The 24536-nt window shown below is 32.4% G+C and overlaps 1 protein-coding gene across 1 annotated transcript in view; it reads left to right on the forward strand.

Moving 5' to 3' along the window:
- LOC140437928 (uncharacterized) overlaps positions 1–24536 on the forward strand; it is a 100360-nt gene that overhangs the window by 61621 nt on the left and 14203 nt on the right. The window contains exons 14-18 of the mRNA XM_072527714.1: positions 9171–9251; positions 9809–10079; positions 12699–12930; positions 15884–16154; positions 21310–21413. Of these exons, the coding sequence (XP_072383815.1) occupies positions 9171–9251; positions 9809–10079; positions 12699–12930; positions 15884–16154; positions 21310–21413 (959 nt within the window). The remainder of the gene's footprint in view (positions 1–9170; positions 9252–9808; positions 10080–12698; positions 12931–15883; positions 16155–21309; positions 21414–24536) is intronic.

Raw genomic sequence — 24536 nt, forward strand, 5'->3', positions numbered from 1 at the left:
TGTAGGCCCATAACTCGACTATTTACTTTTAACTAGGTATAATTCAATTTGTCAATAACTCAAAATCATATATTTTTGATTTAGTTGCTCCTCAATTATGAATCAGTCTATGTTTTCAGAAATAAAATCTAATTATATTCAGAGATAGATAACTCTAATGTACCATCTACTTGCCTGATTCAGAAACTGTTTTTTTTTTGTTAGTGAACCAATTAACTTCTACCTCTGTGTTTAAAAAAAGTAGCATTTTTCCTGGTGTCTCCTGGCGAATCACCTCTTCTGTTGGCCCTTCCTATGTAGTTGGTTATCATTATTTCTATGGAGGTTATAATGAATATGGTATATGTTTTTACTTAATTCGTTGCCTCTTTTTTGGTGGTTTCTTGATAGTTGGCTTTCATATTTTATTCCATATAGGAGCTGCAGATGTTAACCATTGCAGTTTGCACACTTGGCGTGTTGGCCTCGCCATAGTGTTAATTTTAAATTTTCTATGTGACTTGTATATGTATTTGCTTTATTTTAGCTTAAAGCTAAAGCGACGAGGGTCCATTATTTGTCATTATGGAGATAATACTGATTTCTTGTACTTTATCTCACGTAAAATATTGTATGGTATCTAACTAAGCAAAAAAGATGATGATGTACCAGCCATTTAGCTTTGAAAAATACGTCTTCTAAGTTAAAAGAATGAAGGTGCTACATATGCAGGCTAAAAGTATGACAGTCCACCTAGTTCAGATTGCTGACCACAAAGGTCTCTGCTATTATTGCTTGTGTACTTTTACATTTAAATAAAGTAAAATGCGACGATATTCAGCATTTGAAAAAAGTTCTGGAGCATATTTTGACGCACTTCCACTTGCTTAAAGCTGTTCATTGTATCTATTACTAACAATCTTCTACTGTATTTGTAGTTTTATGTAATTAACAGAAGCAGATCTGTATGGTAGTACTTTGGAAAATATAGACTACCTTATCTGTATTTTAGTTTCATTTTAAGACACGTTAGTAGACCTTCATCCATTTAGTCTGAGATTTCATGAGGTTAATAGATAAATAAATTTATATTTATACAAATTTTTATAAGTCGATAACCCAAAAACTTGGTGAAATTATCATGGTGATCATAGTGTAGTCTAAACTTAACAGAATACTTTTTTATTTCAGTTATAAGTAGAGGAGAGTGAAATTGTAAAAGAATATTTTTTCACCTCAAATTTAAACCTAACAGAATTATTGGCTTTTTATAAGAGGCAGTTGAGGGGTGAATAATTACTAAGGTGGTAATAAAATTCGTTAAAACTAACTTAATAGTAAGCTAGCAGGAACGTTTCCTAATAAGATTGGTTTAGGGGTTCAAGATTATCAGGGTGGTTTAAGTTTAGTAAACATGTAAAAAACAGTTTTTTATTTCAGTTATAAGTAGAGAAGAGTGAATTTGAAAAAAAATTTTCCCCTTAAATTTTAATCTAGCAGAAATATTGACTTTTCATGAGGGCTAGTTAACGGGTGAAAATTTATTAAGGTGGTAATAAATTCATAAAAACCTAGCAGACTACTGTGGTATATCATAAATATTATTTTGGGAATTCTACTAGTTTTAACCTTAATCCAGCAGAATCGCTCCCATTAAGGGTGGTTTGGTGGTGAAAAATTATTAAGGTGGTATTAAATTAGTGAAAAATGGGAAAAAAATGACGTAAGCAAAAAGTTTTTTTTTCCGAATTCCGCTAGCTTGAACCTTAAGCCAGCAGAATCGCTCCCCTTAAGGTTGGTTTGGTGGTGAAAAATTAGTAGGGTTATAATAAATTAGTGAAAAATGGGTAAAAAAATATTACGTAGGTTAAATTGGATTCAGTTCATTTGTCCCTGCTAGCTTAAGGGTCCTTAATTATTTTTATATCTAGTTTAAAAACTTAAAATTTCTCAAAACTTGTTTTTTTGGACCATTATCCTTTTAGCCCTGAGCTTTTCATATGTTACTAATATATGAGTTGTGACTCTTTCATTCATATAAAAAGACATATTTTTCATCTAGATTTTTTGAGGGCTGTCTAATGGAAGAAAAATTTTGAAATATCTATCAGGGTGGCAAATAGATTTCTGTTTATGTAATCCTTGGGATTATATTAGTGTCTATAATCATTATATTATATAAAAAACACGATCCGTAAACTGCTATTAGCGATGAAAACATCAATTTAACACGTTCATGACCGGAAAATCATAATGCAAAATATATGTATAGTATTTACATTTAAATTATTGCAATTTAAAAATATTTCATAAACGAATTATTATACTACAATAACCAATTTTAGGATTAGGATAGTGATTAACTATCTGGCACCACTCATTACAAATGATTTTAATTACAATACGGAAATGAGTGGCCATGACCATGGTATACATTTTTATTTACGTCAATAAATCTTATGTTTTTCTTAATAGACAACACTTTTTATAAAGAGTATTTAAAAACGAGCATCAACTGAAACAGTTTTTCGTGATATTGTGACACTGTAGTTTCAGTTAAACTAATGATGGTAAGTTTTTACTTTGTTTTAAATGTTGCTTTAAAATATATTTATTAAAATTTTTACCTTCCCCAGAATTTTATAAAAGTAAAATATATTGGAAATTTTCTGTTTTATGTAATGCCGTTACTTTTAAGTTCAGTTTGTTGTAACCTTCTTTGTATTATTCATCCACTGTGTCCAAAGATCTATTTCTACCTCTATACTTGACTATCCACTATACTCTATACCCACCTTGACAATGGCAAGTGCGACCTTGCCGAAACGTCGTCAAAAGAATAGTTTTTATCAAAACCAAAATTATTCTACGCGGAGTCAAACCCGGAAAACTACAGAAAACTCATACTCATACTCAAACTCCCGCGGAAATTTTAAGTGTAATTATGTATTACGGAGTATTTAACAAGATATGACCATTTTTATTTCGAAATCCGTGTGAAATCAATACCATGTATATACAGAAGTGATGAATAAACAATTATTTATTTTATACAAGAAGGTAAAAAATATATTGTAGTTTTTAAATTAAGTTTAATTGAAATCATTAACTAAAATTTGTATACAAAGTGAACTACAAAATGAAATTACTGTTTGGTTAATTTTTTTTAAACAGATCATCCTGTATCAATTCTTGATAGTTGCTTGCACTCATTGCAACATTCTTTGGCAAGAAATACAACCCTGTCCTTCTTTTATTTCCACTAGACGCACCCTATACCATTACACTTTCAGTATGTTTGACGGTTTTAATTGTAAACTTTGGATCTTACCTCGACGCGGTGTGTGGACGACGAACAAATATGGAGTTTCCTCTTACTAACCTGAACGTACTTTTGCCACTGAACATGACTTTTTTCCATTGTTCAGATATCCAATACTGATACCTTTTACAAAAATTTAATCTTTTTTCTTCATTGCTTTTGTAAGGAAGAATTTCTTTGCAGCACGTCGACTTGGTAATGCTAGATCTTTCTGAAGCCGGTGACGAATCGTGCTTATTGAAACGTTCTGAAGGACATCCGAATGTTTATTTTTGAGTTAGGTGGTATTTATGCAAGGGTTTATTAGGGCAATATTACTCTATGCCTGATGATCGTGTCAGTCCTAGATGATGTTTTTTCATGAGCTCCAGAACTAGGTTTTCTTTTCGGAACAATCTCTGAAGGCAACGACGCAGTCGACCGTTTTAATTGATAAATTGCCTCTCACGGCAATATATCACGTGCTATGGTAATAACAGAGTCACTTTTTCCAAGTAATGTTAAAGCACGAACTTTCTCCTGTTGTGTGAGTTTCTTTCGACTCATATTTTTCACTACAATTTGGAATTTAACGATCCCAAACTTTACTGAGTAAATAAAAAGAAGTTCAACACTGACTACTAGCACAAAACCAACTATCTACAGTGGAATACTGTATCTACAAAATACGCAGAATTAACTAAAGAAACTAAGCGGTCAGTAAACTACAGACAGCCGCCATTGCAAGTACGTTATCCCTTCTTCCCTCAAATGCTAAACAAGCGAGATAGAGCGCATACAATTTTTCTTCGAAGTTAATGATTTATTTGGCAATGTAAAGGTTTTTTTGCCGGCACTGTATATATATACTTCGTAATTATTAATTAGTTTGTGATTTGATATATATCGGACTGTATTTGTTCCACTTGAATGAAATATTACACCAAACCGACGATTTTTTGCTTGTGATATTTCTGTTTCCGTTCAATCTAGTCCTTACAGATTTATTATATTTATTTTCACAATGACTGCAATTTTATCGTAATACAGTTGCAAAATTATAACCTTCAATCTTGGTGCTTAAGTATAATCCTTCAGAAGTATATGATACCACCTATAATCTCGCTTTACGATTACCATGTTAACTATGTTAACGAACGTTTAATTCCCGTTTATTATATTTTTATTTATTTTGGAGGATTAACTCGTTTATAATCTATCCATTCGTCTAAACAAAACTAGGTCTGCTTGTGATTTATACTTATACGGTTGGGAAATCTTATCTATTTTAAAACTCAGATGATTTTGATCATATTTTTTAAACAAAAAAAAATGTTGCAACTTGTCTGAAAAATTCCATTTTACTAAAAAGATAACATAAATTACAGTTATATAAAAGTCGTATTTTTGATTTAAGTCATTAAGCAACAACATTAATACAGTGAGAGCTGTGAATATTTACTTTTTCTATGTCCTATAATTTAAGTACAATTTATTTCACCGTTCTCAATATTAACAATGATAGCATACCCTTATTGCGTAGAAAACCCCAGGTACTCAATCCCCACCAAAAAAGTCTACTATAATTTGAATAAATAATAATAGACCAGTCTATCTGGTGAAAATTCTTATACAGATACTTCTACACATAAAGAAGGTTTAAAAAAATGTATGAGGGGTAGCTGATAAAAAATCCGTGAAGATATAAAGCTGAGTTTGCTTTGTTTTTGTTTTAAACAATCTTTTAAACGAGTCAAAAAGTCATTTCTTTGCCTATAAAACGTTTAGAGGAAAAAGTTTAAATGACAATTGTAAATTTAAAAATGTTCTTTAATCTGCGTGTTTCTAAATTAAAATAAATTTAGAATTCACCAAGATAGTTGCAAAAACCCTTAATTTTGCTGTAATTTATAAAAGGTAATAACTTCGTTATTTTGCATAAGGACATGTAATATTCCTATTCAAAACTGTGACGACATTTAATGAGTTATTAAAGTGTACTAAATTTCAAATGGATTGACCAAATAGCTAAGTTATTCAAGAGTATTTATTTAAATAACTGTACTTGCTCAAGTAGTCCCTCCAGAGGTATTTTGTAAATCGTAATCGATTTTTTGAGGCTTAGTTTTTAAGGTATATAAAAAAGATACCAAGAGTTAATTAAATTTGTTATTAAAAATTAGTTTGAAAAAGGGATTACTTTTTAGCTTATAAATATTTATAATAACTTTAACATTTTTTAAACGCTGGTGAAGAAACACACTTTAAAAAAAAACAGAACCTTTGATGACCTATAGGAAACCAAATAGCATTTTTTTATAATATAATCATAATAATCTAAAATAAATAAACTATATTTCCATTGTTTATTAACAATTAGAGCTCGAACTTAACCAATTGTGAAAAAATTTCCAAATTTTATGACCCAACTGATAGATGGCATACACAGTGAAGAAGTAAAAAGTTAGAACCCGTTAAAATGGGGGTTCTTGTAAAATACCGCTACTAAAAAGTGGAGATCAGAACTGTCCATTGCAATATCTCAGCTTGTTTCTTGATACTGGTTATAGAAGTTTCTATTTTTTTTTTGGAAAGTGTTCTACTTACAACCGTGTGACATAATGAATATCAAAGCTATTATAAATGTTTAGAAGCTAGCTAGCTAGTTAGTTATCCCTTTTTCAAACTGTTTTTTAAATACAACGAACGATTTCGTTTTATAAAATACCTCTAGAGTGGCTGTTTGGGCAAGCATAGTTGTTTAAATAATCGCTCTCTGGGATAAACAAATTGAATAACTCAAACTATGTGGTCGATATGTTTAAAATTTGTTTAAGATTGTTTAAAATAAACCAAACAAAATCAGCTGTACGTCTTAAGGAATTTTTGATCAGCTACTTCTCATATACCTTTTAAAACTTTCAAATATTTGTATAAAGATTTCTTTAGCTTTTCTTCTTCGTTGTTCACCCAATCGTATCTGTTATATATAAATTGAACTTTTTTGAAAGAATTTTCAATCCACAAGAAAAATGAAATTCCTGTAGGTGGCTATACATCATGAATCACAAAAGTTTTATTTAAAAATCTTTTATAAAAGGTATAAAATTAAATAGAACCTTTCGGGCTACATCACAGAACGTTTTGAGACTAAAAATTCCATCATAAGTGAATTACTACCTGGTGTACAAGAGTCAAGTCACTAAATATCTGGGTAAAAGCATTAAAAAGTAACAAAATTTGTTATGTGTTACATTATAGTTAAAAATATGTTGTGATGTTATAGTTATTTAACCAACAAGTGTATTAATATTACGGCGATTAACAATTGAGATATTTTAACGCGTGAGCGGGGCGAGCGCGTTAATGTTCGAGATTGTTAATCGCCATTTGAATTCACGAGTTCGTTACAAAACTTTTCCGTCGACCGTACTTTTCAGAAATAAAGATATCTTAGTTTAAATTTTTATTTACTTAACGATAAATAATGACATACAATGACAAATAGTACTAACAGCGGCTACTTAATTTTAAATTTTGTAGTGGCAATATAAATAGGTATATGTTTGGTTGCCTACACCACAGGTCACTGCCAATCACAGAGCGTTTAATTAGTTTATGCAAGCAATGTATGTTATGTTGCCTATAATGAAATCGTTCATTAATAGAAAATCATTCATTAATAGGGGTCATCAATGATTTTGAGGGTGTTAAAATTGATCATAAATGGACGGTCGACGGAAAAAGTAGGGCCTGCATAGCGCAAGCGACATTTTTAAAAATGTCTATAGGCCCCAGGTCGACTCAGCCTGAATAAAATGAGTACCTTGGGTAAAACCAGGGGTAATAATAGGCGGTTGAAGCGTAGCACTGGCCATGTTACCTTCCTTGTATACCGTAGGCCCTAGATATATAGACTACCCTGCTATACTCCCAAAGCCGCGAAGCGGTATAAAACGGGAGAATATTATTATTATTATTAAAATTGATCATAAATGGACGGTCGACGGAAAAAGTATTTAACAGATACCCTGCATGGCAACGTAACATTCTCAATAGGGGTTGTTGCTGACCCGCAGCTGAACCGCATTGTCTGAATGGGTTCTAGGTGGCAACTAGAGTTGTTGATGTATCCAAATGCTTAATTTTGAACCTTTATATCACATTTTATCTAATGTTTAATTAATCATGGACACTACCTGTACCATATTACTTATACTATTATGCTGAATGATGTGAAATTATGAAAACCGTTCTATTAAAGTTCTTAATAATTTACAAGAGGAACATTTTCTGAATATTGACGATTTCTTTGACATATTTACAAATAAATATATTTAAATAAAAGACTAACTACTTATAAGAAATAATCAACATCAAAGAGTTGATTTCATATCAAAGTAACAACTATTTTACCGTTTGGTTTTAAGGAAATAATTATTTTAATAAGTACATATACATATGTTAATCTATTCCTTATTAATTTCGCATTCCTGTGTTCATTGTTCTGAAAATAGTATTAATTAGATCTGTATCAAATTGCATTAAAAATGCGGTTGGCATTGAAAGAATTTGCATGGAGGTTTTCCTTTCAGCATTTTGTAATTTTTTACGCGAATAGATTATAAAAAAAGTACTGTACGCAATTTTGAGATGAGTGTTGGAGCACAGCCAACGTTTTTATTAAACTTTTTTGTGAATAAAATTACTAACTTTCGGGTCATTTTGTAAATATTTATAGTCGAAAACAACACTCTACGAGAATTGTTTTTAAATATTATTGGCTATACTCTAGGAGCCAGGGGGGCTTGAGTATGCACTTTTAAGTTCTCTGGATACCGTGTTATCTGTCTGATTTGTTTATAACAGCTTAATTGTTTAAATTATTGTATCTTCTAAACTATTAGAGATATTTAATTTTACGACGTTTAGTAAACTTTGATCCGATTGTTAAAACCGGAGTTATAACAAATTTGGTAAAAAACAATTGCAAAATAGTCACTTCATGGGGCTTTTTCAAGTACCTATACATTAGCTTTTATACGTGCGAAGTTTCAAAACCCCCTAATGTTAAAAATTATTGTTTCAGCTTTAAAAAACTTTGCAAAATTGCTTTAAATTTATTGATAAATAACTAACTAAATAACTAACAAATATCTCATTAATAATTATAAATTATTAATGAGATATTACTCCACTTACACATTGGAGGCCAAGAGGAGACAAACGTAGTAGAGGAAGACCACCTACACTTTGGGCTCATTACATCAGGTGTGTGACCAAAAATTGGCAACAAAGAGTACAGAATCGCAAAGAATGGAGGAATTTAAGGGAGGCCTATGTTCAGCAGTGGACGTGATAAATGAAGGCTGGATGATGATGATGATGATGATGATGAATAATTTTCGCCTACAATAATATGGGTATCGCTTACAAACACACTTACTGTCTATTCAAAGGAGGCGAACAGTTTATATACACGAACATCTGTTCTAGAATTCCAGTAAAGGTACGAATGCTGAATCAGCACTTTAACACGAAATTTCAAAAAAATACAGATAAAGAGTTCGAGAAGTTTGTAGACAAAGTGGTTAATTTAACTTTTAGAATAACTGTTACGCCAGGGCCGCAATTAGAGCGTTATGACCCATAACAAAATTAACTTTGAAACTTTCCACAAAGAATTACAAATTTGTGGCATTTCACAAAGCTCTCTCACTTCGAAATCAAAAGATAGTGCTTTATTCACATGCATTTAATTATATTCATAATGTTTTTTGCTCATAAAATTGTTGCGCTCACTTAGCGATTCGTGCTATCAATTTTTTTATTAAGGAAACCAATTATTATTATTGTCACATAATTTACATAAAATTTTGTTTTGTTTTAGGTCGGGCTGGAAAATTTAGGGTTCCAAAAAGAACCTTCCGATTATGAAAAGGAACCCAATGGAGATTTAACTGCTGTAACGGTAAGTACCCATCTTTTTGTAACTTGAAGGAATAATTCTTTACTCTAATCTCAAAGATGGAGAGGCATTATAATACTTCGTAGACAACGAAATCAAGACGAAGACAAGGACTGAAGATTTACTAGATCAATAAGAAAATAACAATATAAAACAACATGAAAACAATGAATGTAAAATAGATTAACAACACAGAATACTAGATTAAAACTTGAGCGTAAAAAAACCAAAAATATAAAGGCCAGGTTTGATGGTAAAATTGACCGCAACTGACAAACTTGAAATAAAGATATATTACACAAATAATATAATCGGTTTAAACTCTCCAATAAAAGTAGAAAATCAAATAATTTTAGAAAAATATCACTTGATAACAAAATTTCGAACACATCTTTCTTCTAGCATTGGCTTATTTCATTAATGAATTTATTTCATTGTGAGTGGTAATAGTAGGTTGTCGGATCGAGCTAGAAATTTTTCAAACGCGGTCGTATAAAACCGAAATTGACTTTGCTTTTAATTATATTACGTATTATGAAAAAAATATTTATATATTTCAGGTTACAACAAACGAAGAAACTAAGGAAAGATCACAATGGGGCAACAGTACGGAGTTTTTGATGTCCTGCATCGCTATGTCGGTAGGATTGGGAAATATTTGGCGATTTCCCTTTATCGCAAACAAAAATGGTGGAGGAGCTTTCCTTATACCGTATTTAATTATTCTAACGTTTATCGGAAGACCAATGTATTACATGGAGATGGCGTTAGGGCAATTTTCGAATAGAGGATCCATTAAAATGTATACGAAACTGTCGCCTGTACTTAAAGGTAAATATTCACACTTTTTATTCTTAATTTTTAAATTATTTCGATGAAATTTTTACTGTTCTGATGCATAATCCTGTTTCTATGAGCTATATGGTTTTAAAGTCTATCAGTAGAGTACTAACTTGGTCTGATTATCCCCTTCTGCTTTATCCGGACTTGGAACCGACAACAGTTCTGTCGAGCTACTCGATCCACCTAACAAAACTGCAGTCGGACTAATAGATGAACAACAGGGATTTCTTAGTGGAAGATCGGGTACAGATGCAATATTCGTTATAAACCAAATTACTGAGAATTGATTAGAGTATAATAGAATTGAATACAACATAGAGGGGGTAAAAAACTTTATATACTTGGGATCCCTAGTCACGTCTGATAATAACGTTACGGAGGAAGTGAAGAGGCGAATATTTATTGCAAATAAATGTTACCATGGCTTAATTAGACACCTAAAATCAGATAACGTCGCAAGAAAGACAAAATGCCAAATATGTAAAACCCTAATAAGACCGGTACTCACATATGGCTCAGAAACCTGGACACTCACTAAAAGAGAGGAAACGTTGTTAGCCACCTTCGAAAGAAAAATCTTGCGACACATAAGGGCACAAAAGAAAACGGAATATGGCGAAGACGATACAACTCTGAACTATACAAAATATACCAGGATCCGGATATTATAACATTCATTAAAATAGGAAGGCTGCGTTGGATAGGACATGTAGAAAGAATGGAAGAAGGCGAAATACCAAACAAAATATTCAAACAGATGCCAGTAGGAAAAAGAACAAGAGGAAGACCGAAACTGAGATACTTAGAACAAATAGAAAATGATATAACAACCTTAAAAATAAAAAAACTGGAGAAAAAAAGCACGAAAGAGATCAGAATGGAGAAGAATCCTGGAACAGGCCAAGACGCAAAAAGGGTTGTCGAGCCAGTGATGATGATGATAATAGACCAGCATTTCTGTGTTTGATTAACCTAAAGAAAGCGTTTGATAGAGTAAGACTCAAAGATGTAATTTATCTTCTGTATAATAGAGATGTTATAAAAACTATCGAAAACATCTATCAAAACTACAAAATGGAAATCAGAATAGATGGACAACTTACAAAACTTATAGAAATCGGCAGCGGAATAAGAGAAGGGGACTTACTGAGCCTCATGCTCTTCAATTTTATAATGGATGAAATTTTGCGAACAAAAGCGTTAATAAAGAGGACACAGAATAGGAAACAAAGAAATAAAAATACTCTGTTACGCAGACGACGTAATATTGATAGCCCAAGATAGTCTGCAAAAACTGGTTCACAGATTTAAGATAGAAGCAAAATAATTTAATATGACTATCTCATTTCAGAAAACTAAAGCAATTGTAGTCAGCAAAGAATCAACCAGATGTAAAATAGAAATTGATGGCATCAGTATTAAACAAGTAACGGAAATAAAATACCTGGGAATAACACTGTTTAGCTATGGAGATCTGGACAAAGATGTGAGAGATCATAATCAAATCAAAAGAGCTCAAAAAGTAAATAGACTGACAAGATGCCTTAATAATACTATATGGCGAAACAGACATGTTAACAATGAGAGGATTTCAAACATTTATAAGGCCAGTATATAATGACATATGCCTCAGAAACAAGACCAAACATAGCCACAGCACATAGGCTACTGGAAACGGCAGAGATAAGAGTACTGAGAAAAATTAAGTACAGAGAGAAGATAAGATATGGAAATACGCTGGGAAATCGAAAAAAAAAAATTAACATTAAAAGAAAATGTAACGTACAGTGTATAAATGAATCCATACAAATAAGCCGAATGGAGGAAACCCGTGGTCACCAATCGGCAGAAGAAATATCGAACGACTGCGCAAAAGACGGAGTGACAACCTTCCATAGAGGTAATAATCCACCAATGATCAAGCAGAATTGCTTATAAAAAGAAAGAAGGGGAAAAAGAAGAAATTTTTACCATTACATTAAAAAATTATTAACTACAAAAAACGCATACTCATGTATTATTGAGTCAATAAAAACTCTAGATCAGAAGTGAAAAAACTAGCACCGATTCATGGTAGTGCCCCTAAGTAACGCTAACTTATATAAAGTGTCATATATAGCTGGTTTCTCTTCTCGTGGTGTATCCTGGGTAATGCTTAATGAACTGCACGTAAGATACTTTTAGGATCTTCTAACCATTGACACATTACAAAACATGTCATTAGAGAAAGTAAATAAACGACAAAAGAAACGGATTTTTTCCAGAACCAAACACCTAAAAAACTAAGACTCATGATCCAAGTCTATCATTTAAATGTAAAACGCTATTTAAAGAGCCAGTACTTTAAAAAAAATTTAAGAAAAAATGATATCAATCTGGCCAATTTCTTGGAGACAGATAGCGAAACGGAAGAACAGCCATGAAAAAGGAGGAAAATACCGATATTTGAACTACTTGTTGCCACGTATTATGTCATACGTTAATTTTTTAAGACTGCAACAAAAACTATTGTATGCAATATATTATTTTAATGTAGGATCGCCATATGTTGTTGTAGGTACGGCCATGATGAACCATGTTTTTATATTTGTATTTTATTTCTCCTAGGCATAGGTTATGGGCAAGTTGTAGGAAGTTTCTGTGTAGCCTCGTACTACTGCATCATCATGGCCATAACGTTAGTCTACTTATTTAATTCATTTACGTCAAATTTTCCATGGGCTACTTGTCAAGATAGCTGGCAGGAGTATTTAGATTCAAGAAATTTGACCTGTTTGGATCATGCCAATACTTCGGTAACGGGGGTTGAAACAATCAGTTCATCCGAAATGTATTTCAGGTAAGATTAATTTTTTTTATTAAGAGTTATAATCAGTGCATAACCTTTTTGCTGGACAGTAAATCCTAATGTCTAGAAGATATTAATAGAAACAATTGACATGGAAATTTTAACACTATCTCTAGCAAAATTAATTTAATATTAAAGATTGAATGGTAAATAATGTGCGTTTATTAAATGTTGCTTTTTGTCAATGAAATTTCACAGATAGCCCATAGTAAATTTTTAGGCATTTAGGCAAGGTTTTAAGCATTTTTCGCTCCAAAAGGGCTATTTTAGAGTTTTTTGAAGCAGTAATCAAAAAGGAAGAATATCATTTTTACCATCGAAACTTTATTATGAGATCACTTTTGCTGGGGCATAAGGGTAACATTTATCTTTCCTATGAGAAATATTTACGATGTTAGAAATACATCATTGTTATTCCGACAATACAACTACAATTTACCCTTAAAAAACACCATGTTTTGCACTCTTTACGTAGAGAAAATACGTTGAAATGAAAGTAGACGATTGTATTTCTTTTTATTTACGTAAAAACTGCAAAAGATGATGTTTTTTAAGAGTAAACTATAGACGTATTGTCGAAATAAAACGGTATTCCTAACATCGTTCAATAACTTTCAGTAAGCTGGAATTTACAGTTCACCTAATTCACAATCGAAGAGAAGCACCTTATGATTTCTCTTTGCTTCATGTAGAGCTCGCTACTACCATACCCAGACATCTTATGTTACTATAACGGTTGAATAATGAGAACATTTCATTTCAGTTTAACCTACCAAACGTGCTCCTGATAAGAGGTAAATACTTCGAAACACGTGTAAAGCAATGGTGAAGCTGAAATTAAAAGGAAATGCAATCATCTTTTTTCATTTTAACTTGTTTTTATGTATTAATACGGCCAATCGTATTGCTCTACATATAGTTCGTAGCCGAAAAAGAGCGCTTATTTGACTTAAGGCATCGACTGTGAAGAACAACTTAGTTCAATTGCTAAGTTACTGATATAACTATCAGGTATATTATAAAAGTACCTTGCAGGCTCTATTAAACGTGTGGATGTCTTCACATATCTGGGCACAGAAATCAATCAGAAGAATTTCGTAAGTAGTGAAATTAATGCACGTATTTCCAGTAGAAATCGTACATACTATGCTAATAAAAGATTGATGACATAGAAATTATTGGACAAAAAAATCAAAAAGACTATCTACAGAACTTTGATTAGATCCCTAGTAACCTATGGTTGTGAAACCTGGGTAATAACGAAAAAAGAGGAAGCCCAACTCAGGACATTCGAAAGAAAGATACTAAGAAAAGTATAAGGCCCGGTGCAAGAGGAAGGCGGCACATGGAGAATCAGGAGAAACAATGAGGTTAATGAACTGAACAAAGGGTATGACGTTGTAAGATTTGTGAAAAGTTAAAGACTGTCATGGCTGAGACAGGTTCAGCGACAAGAAGACACGAAAACGACAAAGAAGGTGTTACAGTGGAAGCCGGTAGGAAGGCGGAAAAAAAGAAGGCACAGGACGAGATGATTGGATGACGTAGAAGACGACCTGAAAACCATGAATATAAGACAATGGAGAAGATGGGCTTAAGAGAGATATAAATGGAAGGACATAGCCATTAAATATGTTCGTGTTCCCTCCAATGAAAACATTGGCAAAACCCTGGTCTACCTGGCCTTTCGGCATACGACCGTAAGCGGAACCACTAGCCCCTACGAGTCCGACACCATTATGAGGGTGGCGCGTTGCACAAAGCATCGCGGGGCTCCACCCTCCCCGTAGTACATGTGTTGCGATTACGAACACCCATTCGTTATCCCTTCCCCCCGGGGCAGAAAGGTGAATGCAGGTAGAGGAATTCCACCTCGCACATAGACAGGTAGCCGAGGATCTCTCCTCTACCACTCTTGTATCTCCCAAAGTGAGTACGTGCCGTGTCCCAGCACCCCTTATGGGGAAGGAGTGCGTCAGGGTCGCAGCTTGTTCAACCTCACCTGGCTCTTGTGGAAATGAGAGTAGAGTGGTCCCTCGAGAGTCTCGTCTCGGATACTAGGAGAGACCCGTGACCGTAACGCCGAAGAGCCCTGCGTGCGTTTCTACAAACCCGATACCTCAAACGACGGCTCTCCACCTCTTATTTCCTTCCCATTAGTCGCCTCTTACAACAGGCAGGGTAAATTGCCTCGGCCGTATTCTTATATCTGCGAGGCGAACGGCGAAGGACATAGTCAGACAGGCAAAGACCCATCCAGGGTTATGATGTCAAAAGAAGAAGAACCTTGCAGGCCCTTTATATCCCGTTACATTGAATTGATCGCTACTTAAGCTCATTACACCCTACTATTGGAGAATAGTATATAGGAGGAAAAACAACGAACAGATTCTTCCTAGTTACAGCTTACATTTGGCGTCTAATTGGGATAAACATCCAGACAACTCTCGAAGGAGTGGTTAAGAAATCGGTACCAGAGGAAGCCTAAGTCCCTCCTTGTCAGTAAGTCTACTAGTGGAACAGTTAGAAAACACAAAAAAATCTACGTTTTTTACAAAATTTCCGCTCTATTTAAAATGCTTCACTCACGGAGATCACGCTACACAATCCAGGTCTACTATTTATGCTGGGGCCTACTGCCTGCTACATCGTTTTGAATTTTAAACTGCTATTTAATTTCACCGTCTTAATTGCATTTTGCCTATTAGTCTTGGAATTTTCGCGTAAACGTCATATTAATGGCTTATACGCCCAAAAATAAAGTTCGGCGGCGGGTAAATATTGTAAAAGCTATCTAAGCTGCAACAGTTGTAAGAAACGCTTTTACTTCCAGTTCTAGAAAAAAAATTGTACACTACTTATCATGATTATATTCAAATTTCACGTTTGTTTTATAATTGTTAATTGTTGATAATTGTTATTAATTATATTTGCTAAATTTTAGGAGAGAGGTTTTAAAAGAAGTCGACAATATTAGTGACGGAATAGGATTACCAGACTGGAAACTGACTATTCTTGTACTGGTCACTTGGCTAATAACATACTTAGTATCTGTAAGAGGCGTGAAAAGTTCCGGAAAGGCTTCGTACTTCCTTGCTATCTTTCCCTATGTAGTTATGTTCATACTGTTTATCAGAGCGGCTACACTGGAAGGTGCTACAGAAGGAATGCTTTATTTTATAAAGGCTGATTTCACCAAATTATTGGACGCAGAGGTAAATTATAAACAAAATTTTCATTTTCTTAGTTTACTCGCTTGCTACCCTTCAGTCTATATCATTATCCACTCATTTCTTCCAATACATCTACCTTGTATTACCTATTACTTTGGGGAATTAGTAGACTACATGCAAGTAGTTGACCCAGCACGAATCACATATAAGTTATTACTACAAAATGTAGTAATAACTTTAGAAACTATGCCGCCACTTCTTATCAGTACACAAAGCATGGGGGTTCAAATCAAGGGTTGCGCCTAAAGGTGGGTCCAGACAGTACGAACAAAAAATCTTGCTGTTCACGCGAATTGCATTCGCTTAAAATGTTCTAGTTGCTTGCAGTGTTTGGAGTCTCTTTTTCCTAAAAATTAAGTTTACTAGATAAAAAAATTAACACTGACTTTGAGCTTAGGTCTTTGTTATTATTTGTAAAATTGCCAAAAACAACAACAAATGACATAGTCAGTGGGTACGAAAATTGTATCTATACCGTACTTATAATTTATTATTACGAGAAATGGACTTCATCCACTAAAGAATTTCACTAGACTGAGTTGTGAAGATTTTGAGAAGTTAATAAATTTAATTGCAAAGAAGAGCACAAAACTACGGAAAGCTATATAGCATGGCCAACAGATGCTATTTTGGGCTTAATTTCCTTAAATCTACAATTATATTGAGAAATACAAAAATAAAACTACAAAACAAAAATACGCCTAGTCCTAACATATGGTTCAGAGACCTGGACTCTAACAAAAAGTAATAAAAACATGTTAGGATGCTTCGAAAGAAACGTACTAAGGCAATTCTATGGAGCAGTAAATGACAATGGAGTGTGAAGAAGACGATATAACTTCGAACGTTATAGAATATACCAGATATAACCAGATATCGTAAAACATATTATGATAGAACGTCTGAGGTGGATAAGGCATGTAATGCGGATGGAACAAAACGACCCAGCTAGAAAAACGCTCCTTGATAGACCCATTGGCCAGAGAAGTGGAAGACCCAGAATAAAGTTCCTTGATAACATCAATGAAGACATGAGAAATGTGGGAATACGTGCTTTGCGGAGGAAGGCTAATATCCTATAGATAATATTGATAATAGAAGAAATCTTCGTCAAATTAGTGTTCAAGAAGGCAGCAAAAAACTTGTGTATGAGACATGACTGAAAAAATTAGATAGAAATACAAGGTTGACAGATATTACCACAATATATGTAAGAGAGTTGGGACCCATCATCAAATCCATACATCGAGAGCTGTTGAAGATCACACAGTAGCCTAAAGAATAAAAAAAGAAAATACATCACATATGAGAAGATTATACTACTATGGTCTATACAAAGATGACCAACACTTGGAACATATCCACCAAAATTATAGCTAAAGAATCTGATATAATTGAGAGCGAAGTACGACTCCCGATCAATAAGCTCAAATTCAACAAAGTACCAGGTCCAGGTATGCTACCAGCAGAAAAACTCACTGCTAAAGAAGAAACCGAAATAATATTGATTTTATTCCTTTGTTATACAATACAATATTCCTATATTATCAATGTCCTCTGACTGGACATAACCTAACATATTGATAATAAACAAAAATGCAGTTTTCGTAAATTCGACAGCTACAGAAATGTCTCTATTATTTTACATACCAGCAAAATATCGCTACAAATCATCAAGGAGATACTGAAAACTTTCCGACCAAGAGAAATACCAAAAAGCAGATCTAATTCTGCAAAAGGTAAAAGTATACGAGAACGTCTTTTGAATACCGCACATGTGATTGAGAAATCAAGGGAATTTAATATCTTATTATGTATCTGCTGTATTTAGTATGACAAGGCGTTCGACAAAGTCAAATGACATCACATATATGGTGAATAACTTCTATTATAATTAAGCTATACAACCATATTACAGGATTTGTAAAAGCGCCTAATATACTTTCTAATCAATTTCAATTAAAACAAGAAGCCAGACGAGGATGTATACCTACCGTCTTTACAACTATTTAACGGAAAACATATTAGGAGAGCGTTTGAAAGACGGAATAAAATCAACTCAATGATTTTCCGAATAAAATCTGCATATCAAGTCTCCCTTGCGAGCAGATAAGAACATTAGACTGATTTTATCTGACTTTTTAAAAATTAGAGTCAAATATTTCGAGATATATTGAAAACAAATACTATTCTAGTTGATAGGCAACACAACAATCAGACGAACCAAAATCGACCTCGGAAATGAAGAAAATAACTGTAATATTTTGGTATATAATATCAAAAGAGAGAAAATTTTGCCGGCAATATTTTCGACTGGTGTGACAGTGTGTTATCTGGCAATTTTCGCGAATTAAATTTTGACAGTTAAATCACGAAACGTCAGTCGAGTGATTTTGTCAAAATTTCATAAGCGAAAATTGTCAAAAGGCAACAAACTTTAATGAAACCAGAAGAAGATTTTGGCGGTAAATAATTTTCTCTCGAGTGATATTCGACAATAATAATAATAATAATACTTTATTTCCTTTTTGACAAATACAATTTGTATAGGATCAGTCACAGTTTAGAAAACAAAATAAGTAAATATAAATGTAAATCTAAAATTACGCTAAACCTAACATTACAAGACAAACACAAATAGAAAATGTAAAATTACTAGCATATACTTAAAATAATGTCAACTACTAAAATATTCATCAACAGAATAAAACGTATTCTGCAATAAAAAATCTTTTAAAGTTAATTTAAATATTTTCATATTCTTACATTTTTTTATTGGCTCAGGTAACTTATTATATATTCTTTGACCTATTATTGCAGGTGAGTAAAAATGCATATTTCCTTTAGAAAAAGGCACATGTAATTTTTGATTCTGCCTTGTATTTATATTGTCAATTGACTATTAGTTTTAAATTTCTCAAGATTTAAATGAATAAAAACACAAACTTCAAAAATATATAAACACGGCACAGTTAAAAGTTTATATCTAGTAAAGTAACTCTTACAGCTAGTGATTCGAGAAATACCAGCAATACAACGGACTATTCTCTTTTGAGACAGAAAGACTTCACTGAATTTACAAGACCTACCCCAAAATACTATGCCATACCGCAAACGAGACTCCACCTGAGCATAATACAGCATAATTAGCTGTTTTTCACTTAGTATATCTTTGAGGTTTCGAAGTAGGTAGCATGATGAGTTTATTTTGGAAATAATATCATCACATTGCCTTTTCCAATTAAGACATTCATCAACATACAAACCCAAAAACTTAAGGCAATGAACTTTTTCAATTTGTTTAGAATATATTGATAGTTCGATATCTAACAGATGTTTCTGTCTATTGTGGAAATGAATAGCATGCGTTTTATCCGCAATAAGATGTAAGTAATTCGAGGAAAACCAATTACTAAGATCACACAAAAGTTCGTTACATTTATTTTCAAGAGATATATGTGATTTATCTGATATAAATATTGAAGTATCATCTGCATAAAGTGTAAACTGTACAGCAGAATTTATTGAGACAATATCATTAAGGTAAATAAGAAATAATATTGGGCCAATTACAGAACCTTGTGGAACACCCATATGAATGTAAATGTAATCTGATTTGCAAATATTTACTGATTGTTGGGATACATCTGTTAAGGAGACATACTGACGACGTTCTGATAGGTAGGATTCTATCCATTTTAGAGAGAGATCTTTTATTCCAATATTTTCTAACTTATTAATGAGTAACGTATGATCGACACAGTCAAATGCCCTACTGAGATCACAAAAAATCCCGACAGGGCATTCATCCGCATCAATATAGTTAGTTAAAGTCTCATAAAATGAATGAACTGCTGTATTTGTAGACTTACCTGCCTGAAAGCCATGCTGATATTTACTAACAATACCTTTCTCCAATAAATAAGAGTTTAATCTGTTAAGATAACAGTATTCGAATATTTTTGAAAACACTAAAGGGACAGTTATTGGGCGATAATTACTAATATTCTTTGGATCACCTTTCTTATGTACAGGAACGACTGTACCCACCTTTAGATAATCCGGGAAAATACCATTGCAAAAAGACAAGTTTATTGGAACTGTTAAAGGTGATAATATGAATGGAATTACTTTTTTTTATAAAAATTGAGGTATTTCATCAAATCCACACGATTTTGAAGATTTCAATTTTCCTATCAATAATTCACTCAGCTCATTTGGAGTGTAAGGACATAATTGTAAAAAATTGTCATTTTCATTATAAGGCGGTTTCCTTAAAGTACTATTTTGATGACTGGGAATTTTAGAACGTACCTCAATTGGAGTATTCTTAAAGAAAACATTGAACATGTTAGCAACAATAGGGCATTCCTCTATTACACAATTTTCATCTGATTTTAGACATATATTTTTCCTTCTATTATTGTCAACATTATTAGTCACGTCGGCAACAAGTCTTCAGGCACTTTTTGTAGGATTATCTCATGACGAAATAATATTCTGGTAATAATTTTTCTTTGTCAAACATAAAAGTTTCTGGTGTTTCTTTTTTTCTAACTTGTAATATTCACAAAGACACGGACCGGATCTAGATAAAACATGCAAGTTTTTTTAAGTTACTACTAGATGAGCGTACTTCAGTGTTTACCCATTTTTTACGATCATTTATAATACGTTTATTTTGCAATGGAAAATTAATGTTAAAATAATACGAAAACGTCCCCAGAATATAAGAAAGATTCTCAACAAAATTGACTGCTCTAATTACAGAAATTTGCAGTGGATATAAGTTAATAGAAACTACCAGAGACAAAATCTATATATATGAACATCACGAAGACCACAACGCAGTCTCTGTGGGTTTAAGACTGAACAAAAACATAGATATTTATTTTCTAACATTTTTTAGTGTTTTCCTTAAAGATTTTCAAGTATATCAATAATATTTGACAGATTCTCTAATAGGATTTAAGTCATATTTCCCCAAGTTGTATTAGCGTTGCATTCAGGACTCTTTTTCACCTCTTAACATCAACCATAAGTGTACTTAACGTGATAAAAAGAGCGAAATATTACTATTATGCGTCACGTTGATTTTAATATGTTTTTTATAAATAAATTTCAATGTATTTTTTAGGTCTGGTATGCAGCCGTGACGCAATGTTTCTTTTCCCTTGGAGTTGGGTTTGGTTCAATTATAACTCTTTCTTCGTACAACAAATTTGATCATAATATTAACAGGTATGATTTATTGCTTTAAAAATCAAACAATATTTATGATAAACTGTTTTATTACCATATATGTAATATCCTTGTTTCAATCATAAACTTACACATTTCCAAGTAAACCTGAAAAATGTAGTGATCAGCAGCAGAAAAAGGATGTGGAGAAATATCCTAACGCTTGAATATGCGCATTTTACCACTAATTTGAAAAAAAAACTACCATGACAAAACAAAGAAAAGAAATGTCAATGTCAAAATAATGCAAAACATATCACGAAAAAATAGAATCTTGTTATTTTTATTCATGTTTTAAGTACAAGTCAAGAAAAATAATATGCTCATTTAGATTATACTAAAAGACGTACTTAATGTCGTTTAGATCTTTGTAATATAATATTTGTTTTTGACGCTTTGATTTTCAGTTTTTCTGTTATTAAAAGAATATTGTTCTGAATATAAAGAATATACAGCAAGGTCTCTTTTTATGTGAATTATTTTTATGCGATTTTAAAGTTGTGTGTTTTGTATTTCATCCAAAAATTTCTATTATTAACTATTATAATTAAATATTAACTATTCACATCCAGATGTCAGTAAAGTGAGCCTTTGCAATTCAGGGATTCCCTTGTTACATGCTGTCCCTATTACATCATTGCGAGTTTCGCATTGAAAGGTTTAACATGTTATTGTTTTAAAGTAATTTTTCTCTTAGCGGTGCTTGGTTTTACAATAATTTGTTTAAAATGTTACTGATTTTAAGTTGCAGTATAATAAGCAGCACAGTTTTCAGATTGAAACGTTTCAAGTGAGTGTCGTAAAGTTTTATTTTTCATTAGAGGAGGTTTTTGCCATCTCAATATCATTGTTTAATTTTTTTATTTCTTTTTTTAAGATATTATTTGGCCCAATGGAGAAAAAAAAAAACATCAAAGACAATAAATTTTGTTGGAAACGAAAATTGCAATTTTAGATCGCTTAGGAAAATAAGAAGGATCTACGGCAATTTGAAAACATTTTAATTTAGGCAAATCAACTGTAAGAGCAATTAAGAAGAATTAAGTTGCTATAAGAAAATCTATAATTTCTGGTACAAAATTAAGAGTCAAATTTATATCTTACTCAAGGGATGTTTTATTAGAAAGAACAAAAAGAGCCATCGTAATTTGGAATGAGGAACTAATTCAAAGAAGAATTCCTGTAAGTGGTTATTTAATCCAGGAAAAAACTCTTATGAAACAGTAAGAGCCGCCAACTTCCACTTCCCAAGCTGGTAAAAAATTTTCAGCTAGCAAAGGATGGCTAACCGTGTTTATAAAAAGAAATACACTTCATAATATCATAATTACAGGAAAGAGTGCTACAGAAGTAAAAATATTTCACCAGGAGCTAGCGAAAATTATTGAAGATGGGACTATTTTGCCGATCAAGTATTTAACGCTGCCCTGATGAAACGGGACTGTATTGGAACAAAAAAAGGCCTAACCGTACTTACATTGCGAAGGATGTAAAAACTGCAAGTGGACATAAAGCAACTAAATATCAAGAAACATTATTACTTTGTAGAAATGCCCCAGGAGATCGGATGTTGAAACCGCTTTTAATAAATAAATCTCTTAGACCACCTGCTTTAAAAGATAAAGATTTAAAACAACTGCCAGTTTATTGGATGACTAACAAGAATGATGAATCTTGGGTGACAACAGCTATTTTTACAGAATGGTTTAATAATTGCTTTGTGCCAGAAGTAGAAGTCTATAATATGAAGGAAAAATCTTTCGTACTTAAAGTTTTATTAATTATTGAAAATGCAGCAGGTCATCCACACTTAAAACATCCAAACGATGAAATAGTATTTCTTCTGCCCAATACAACAAGCCTTATTCAGCCATTAGTTTAAGGCATAATTGCAACTTTTAAAAAATATTACATCTTACAAATCCATTATGAGTAAACTAGAAAATGAGACCTTAACAGTAAAAGACTTGTGGAAGCAATTTTCTATTTTTGGTTGATTGATTCATGTTGCATCTACTTCCGCTCAAATAAGACCAAGAACTTTAAATGACTGTTGGAAAAAGGTATGGCCAGCATATGTAACAAGCAATGCAATCATTCAAACATCGACAATATCAGATAAAATAATTAATTTGGCACATGAAATTGGCGGAGATGGTTTTTATTACCTTCAGTCACGATAATATGGATGAATTGCTTGTGGATGATGCATTAGGTGACCATGATATAATTGATCAAACTTAAGATCTAACTTTACATGGCGTCGTGAGTCTGGAAGATGATAATGATGAGGAAGAAAAACCAACCCCTCTCACTGCCAAATTAATTCGAGAAGGTCTTTATAGGCGAGCGGTTTACCCCTATAAGCAGAGCATCAACCGACTAAAATTCTTTTTGCATTTCTAATGCACCAAACCTTTTTTATTCGATTCTATATATTTTTCAAAGATGAAATGTATTTTTTTTTTAATTTTTACAAGTGGGCCGGCAATTGTTATTAACAAATAACTTATACAGAAAAGCAATTTTACCGAATTGTTTCGAAATCAATTTTTTTATGTGTATCTCATCAAAATAAACACTTTTTCTCTCTTGATAATTTTTCGAAAAATGCTTTCTTTTCGAGTTATTTGCATTTTTTTGTTGAAAAAATGCATTAATTAGTGATTTTCGGGATTTTTTTTCTAAAAAACTACTAAATGAATTGCAATTTTACAAATAGCTATATAATCTTTAAACCGTCGAGTACAAGTTAGAATATTTTGACAAGGATAAATGGTTTCAATCTCGCTAAAAACGTGGACCCAAATATTTCGAATATGCCTTTCGAGAGTATCCCGTTAAGCGTGTTATAGTAAATCGAATTTAGTTGAATTCATTGGAAATTATATTAAAAAAAATATTCATTTACCAATGGAAAGCAATAAAAAGTTGATTATTTCTGGTGCTTTCGAACCTCGAAGTAAAGCATATGTGATAGAAAATAATCAGTATTATGATTCAAATTTAGAATGTAATCACTTAGAAGCAGATACTAGGGTTATTTTTCACGCTTTTAAATTACAACAGCAGCATTTGGATAAAAAAATTCAAATTATTGTTAAATCTCCAGACTCAGATATA

Source organism: Diabrotica undecimpunctata, chromosome 3 (genome assembly GCF_040954645.1).
Source record: "Diabrotica undecimpunctata isolate CICGRU chromosome 3, icDiaUnde3, whole genome shotgun sequence".
NCBI classification, from domain to species: domain Eukaryota; kingdom Metazoa; phylum Arthropoda; class Insecta; order Coleoptera; family Chrysomelidae; genus Diabrotica; species Diabrotica undecimpunctata.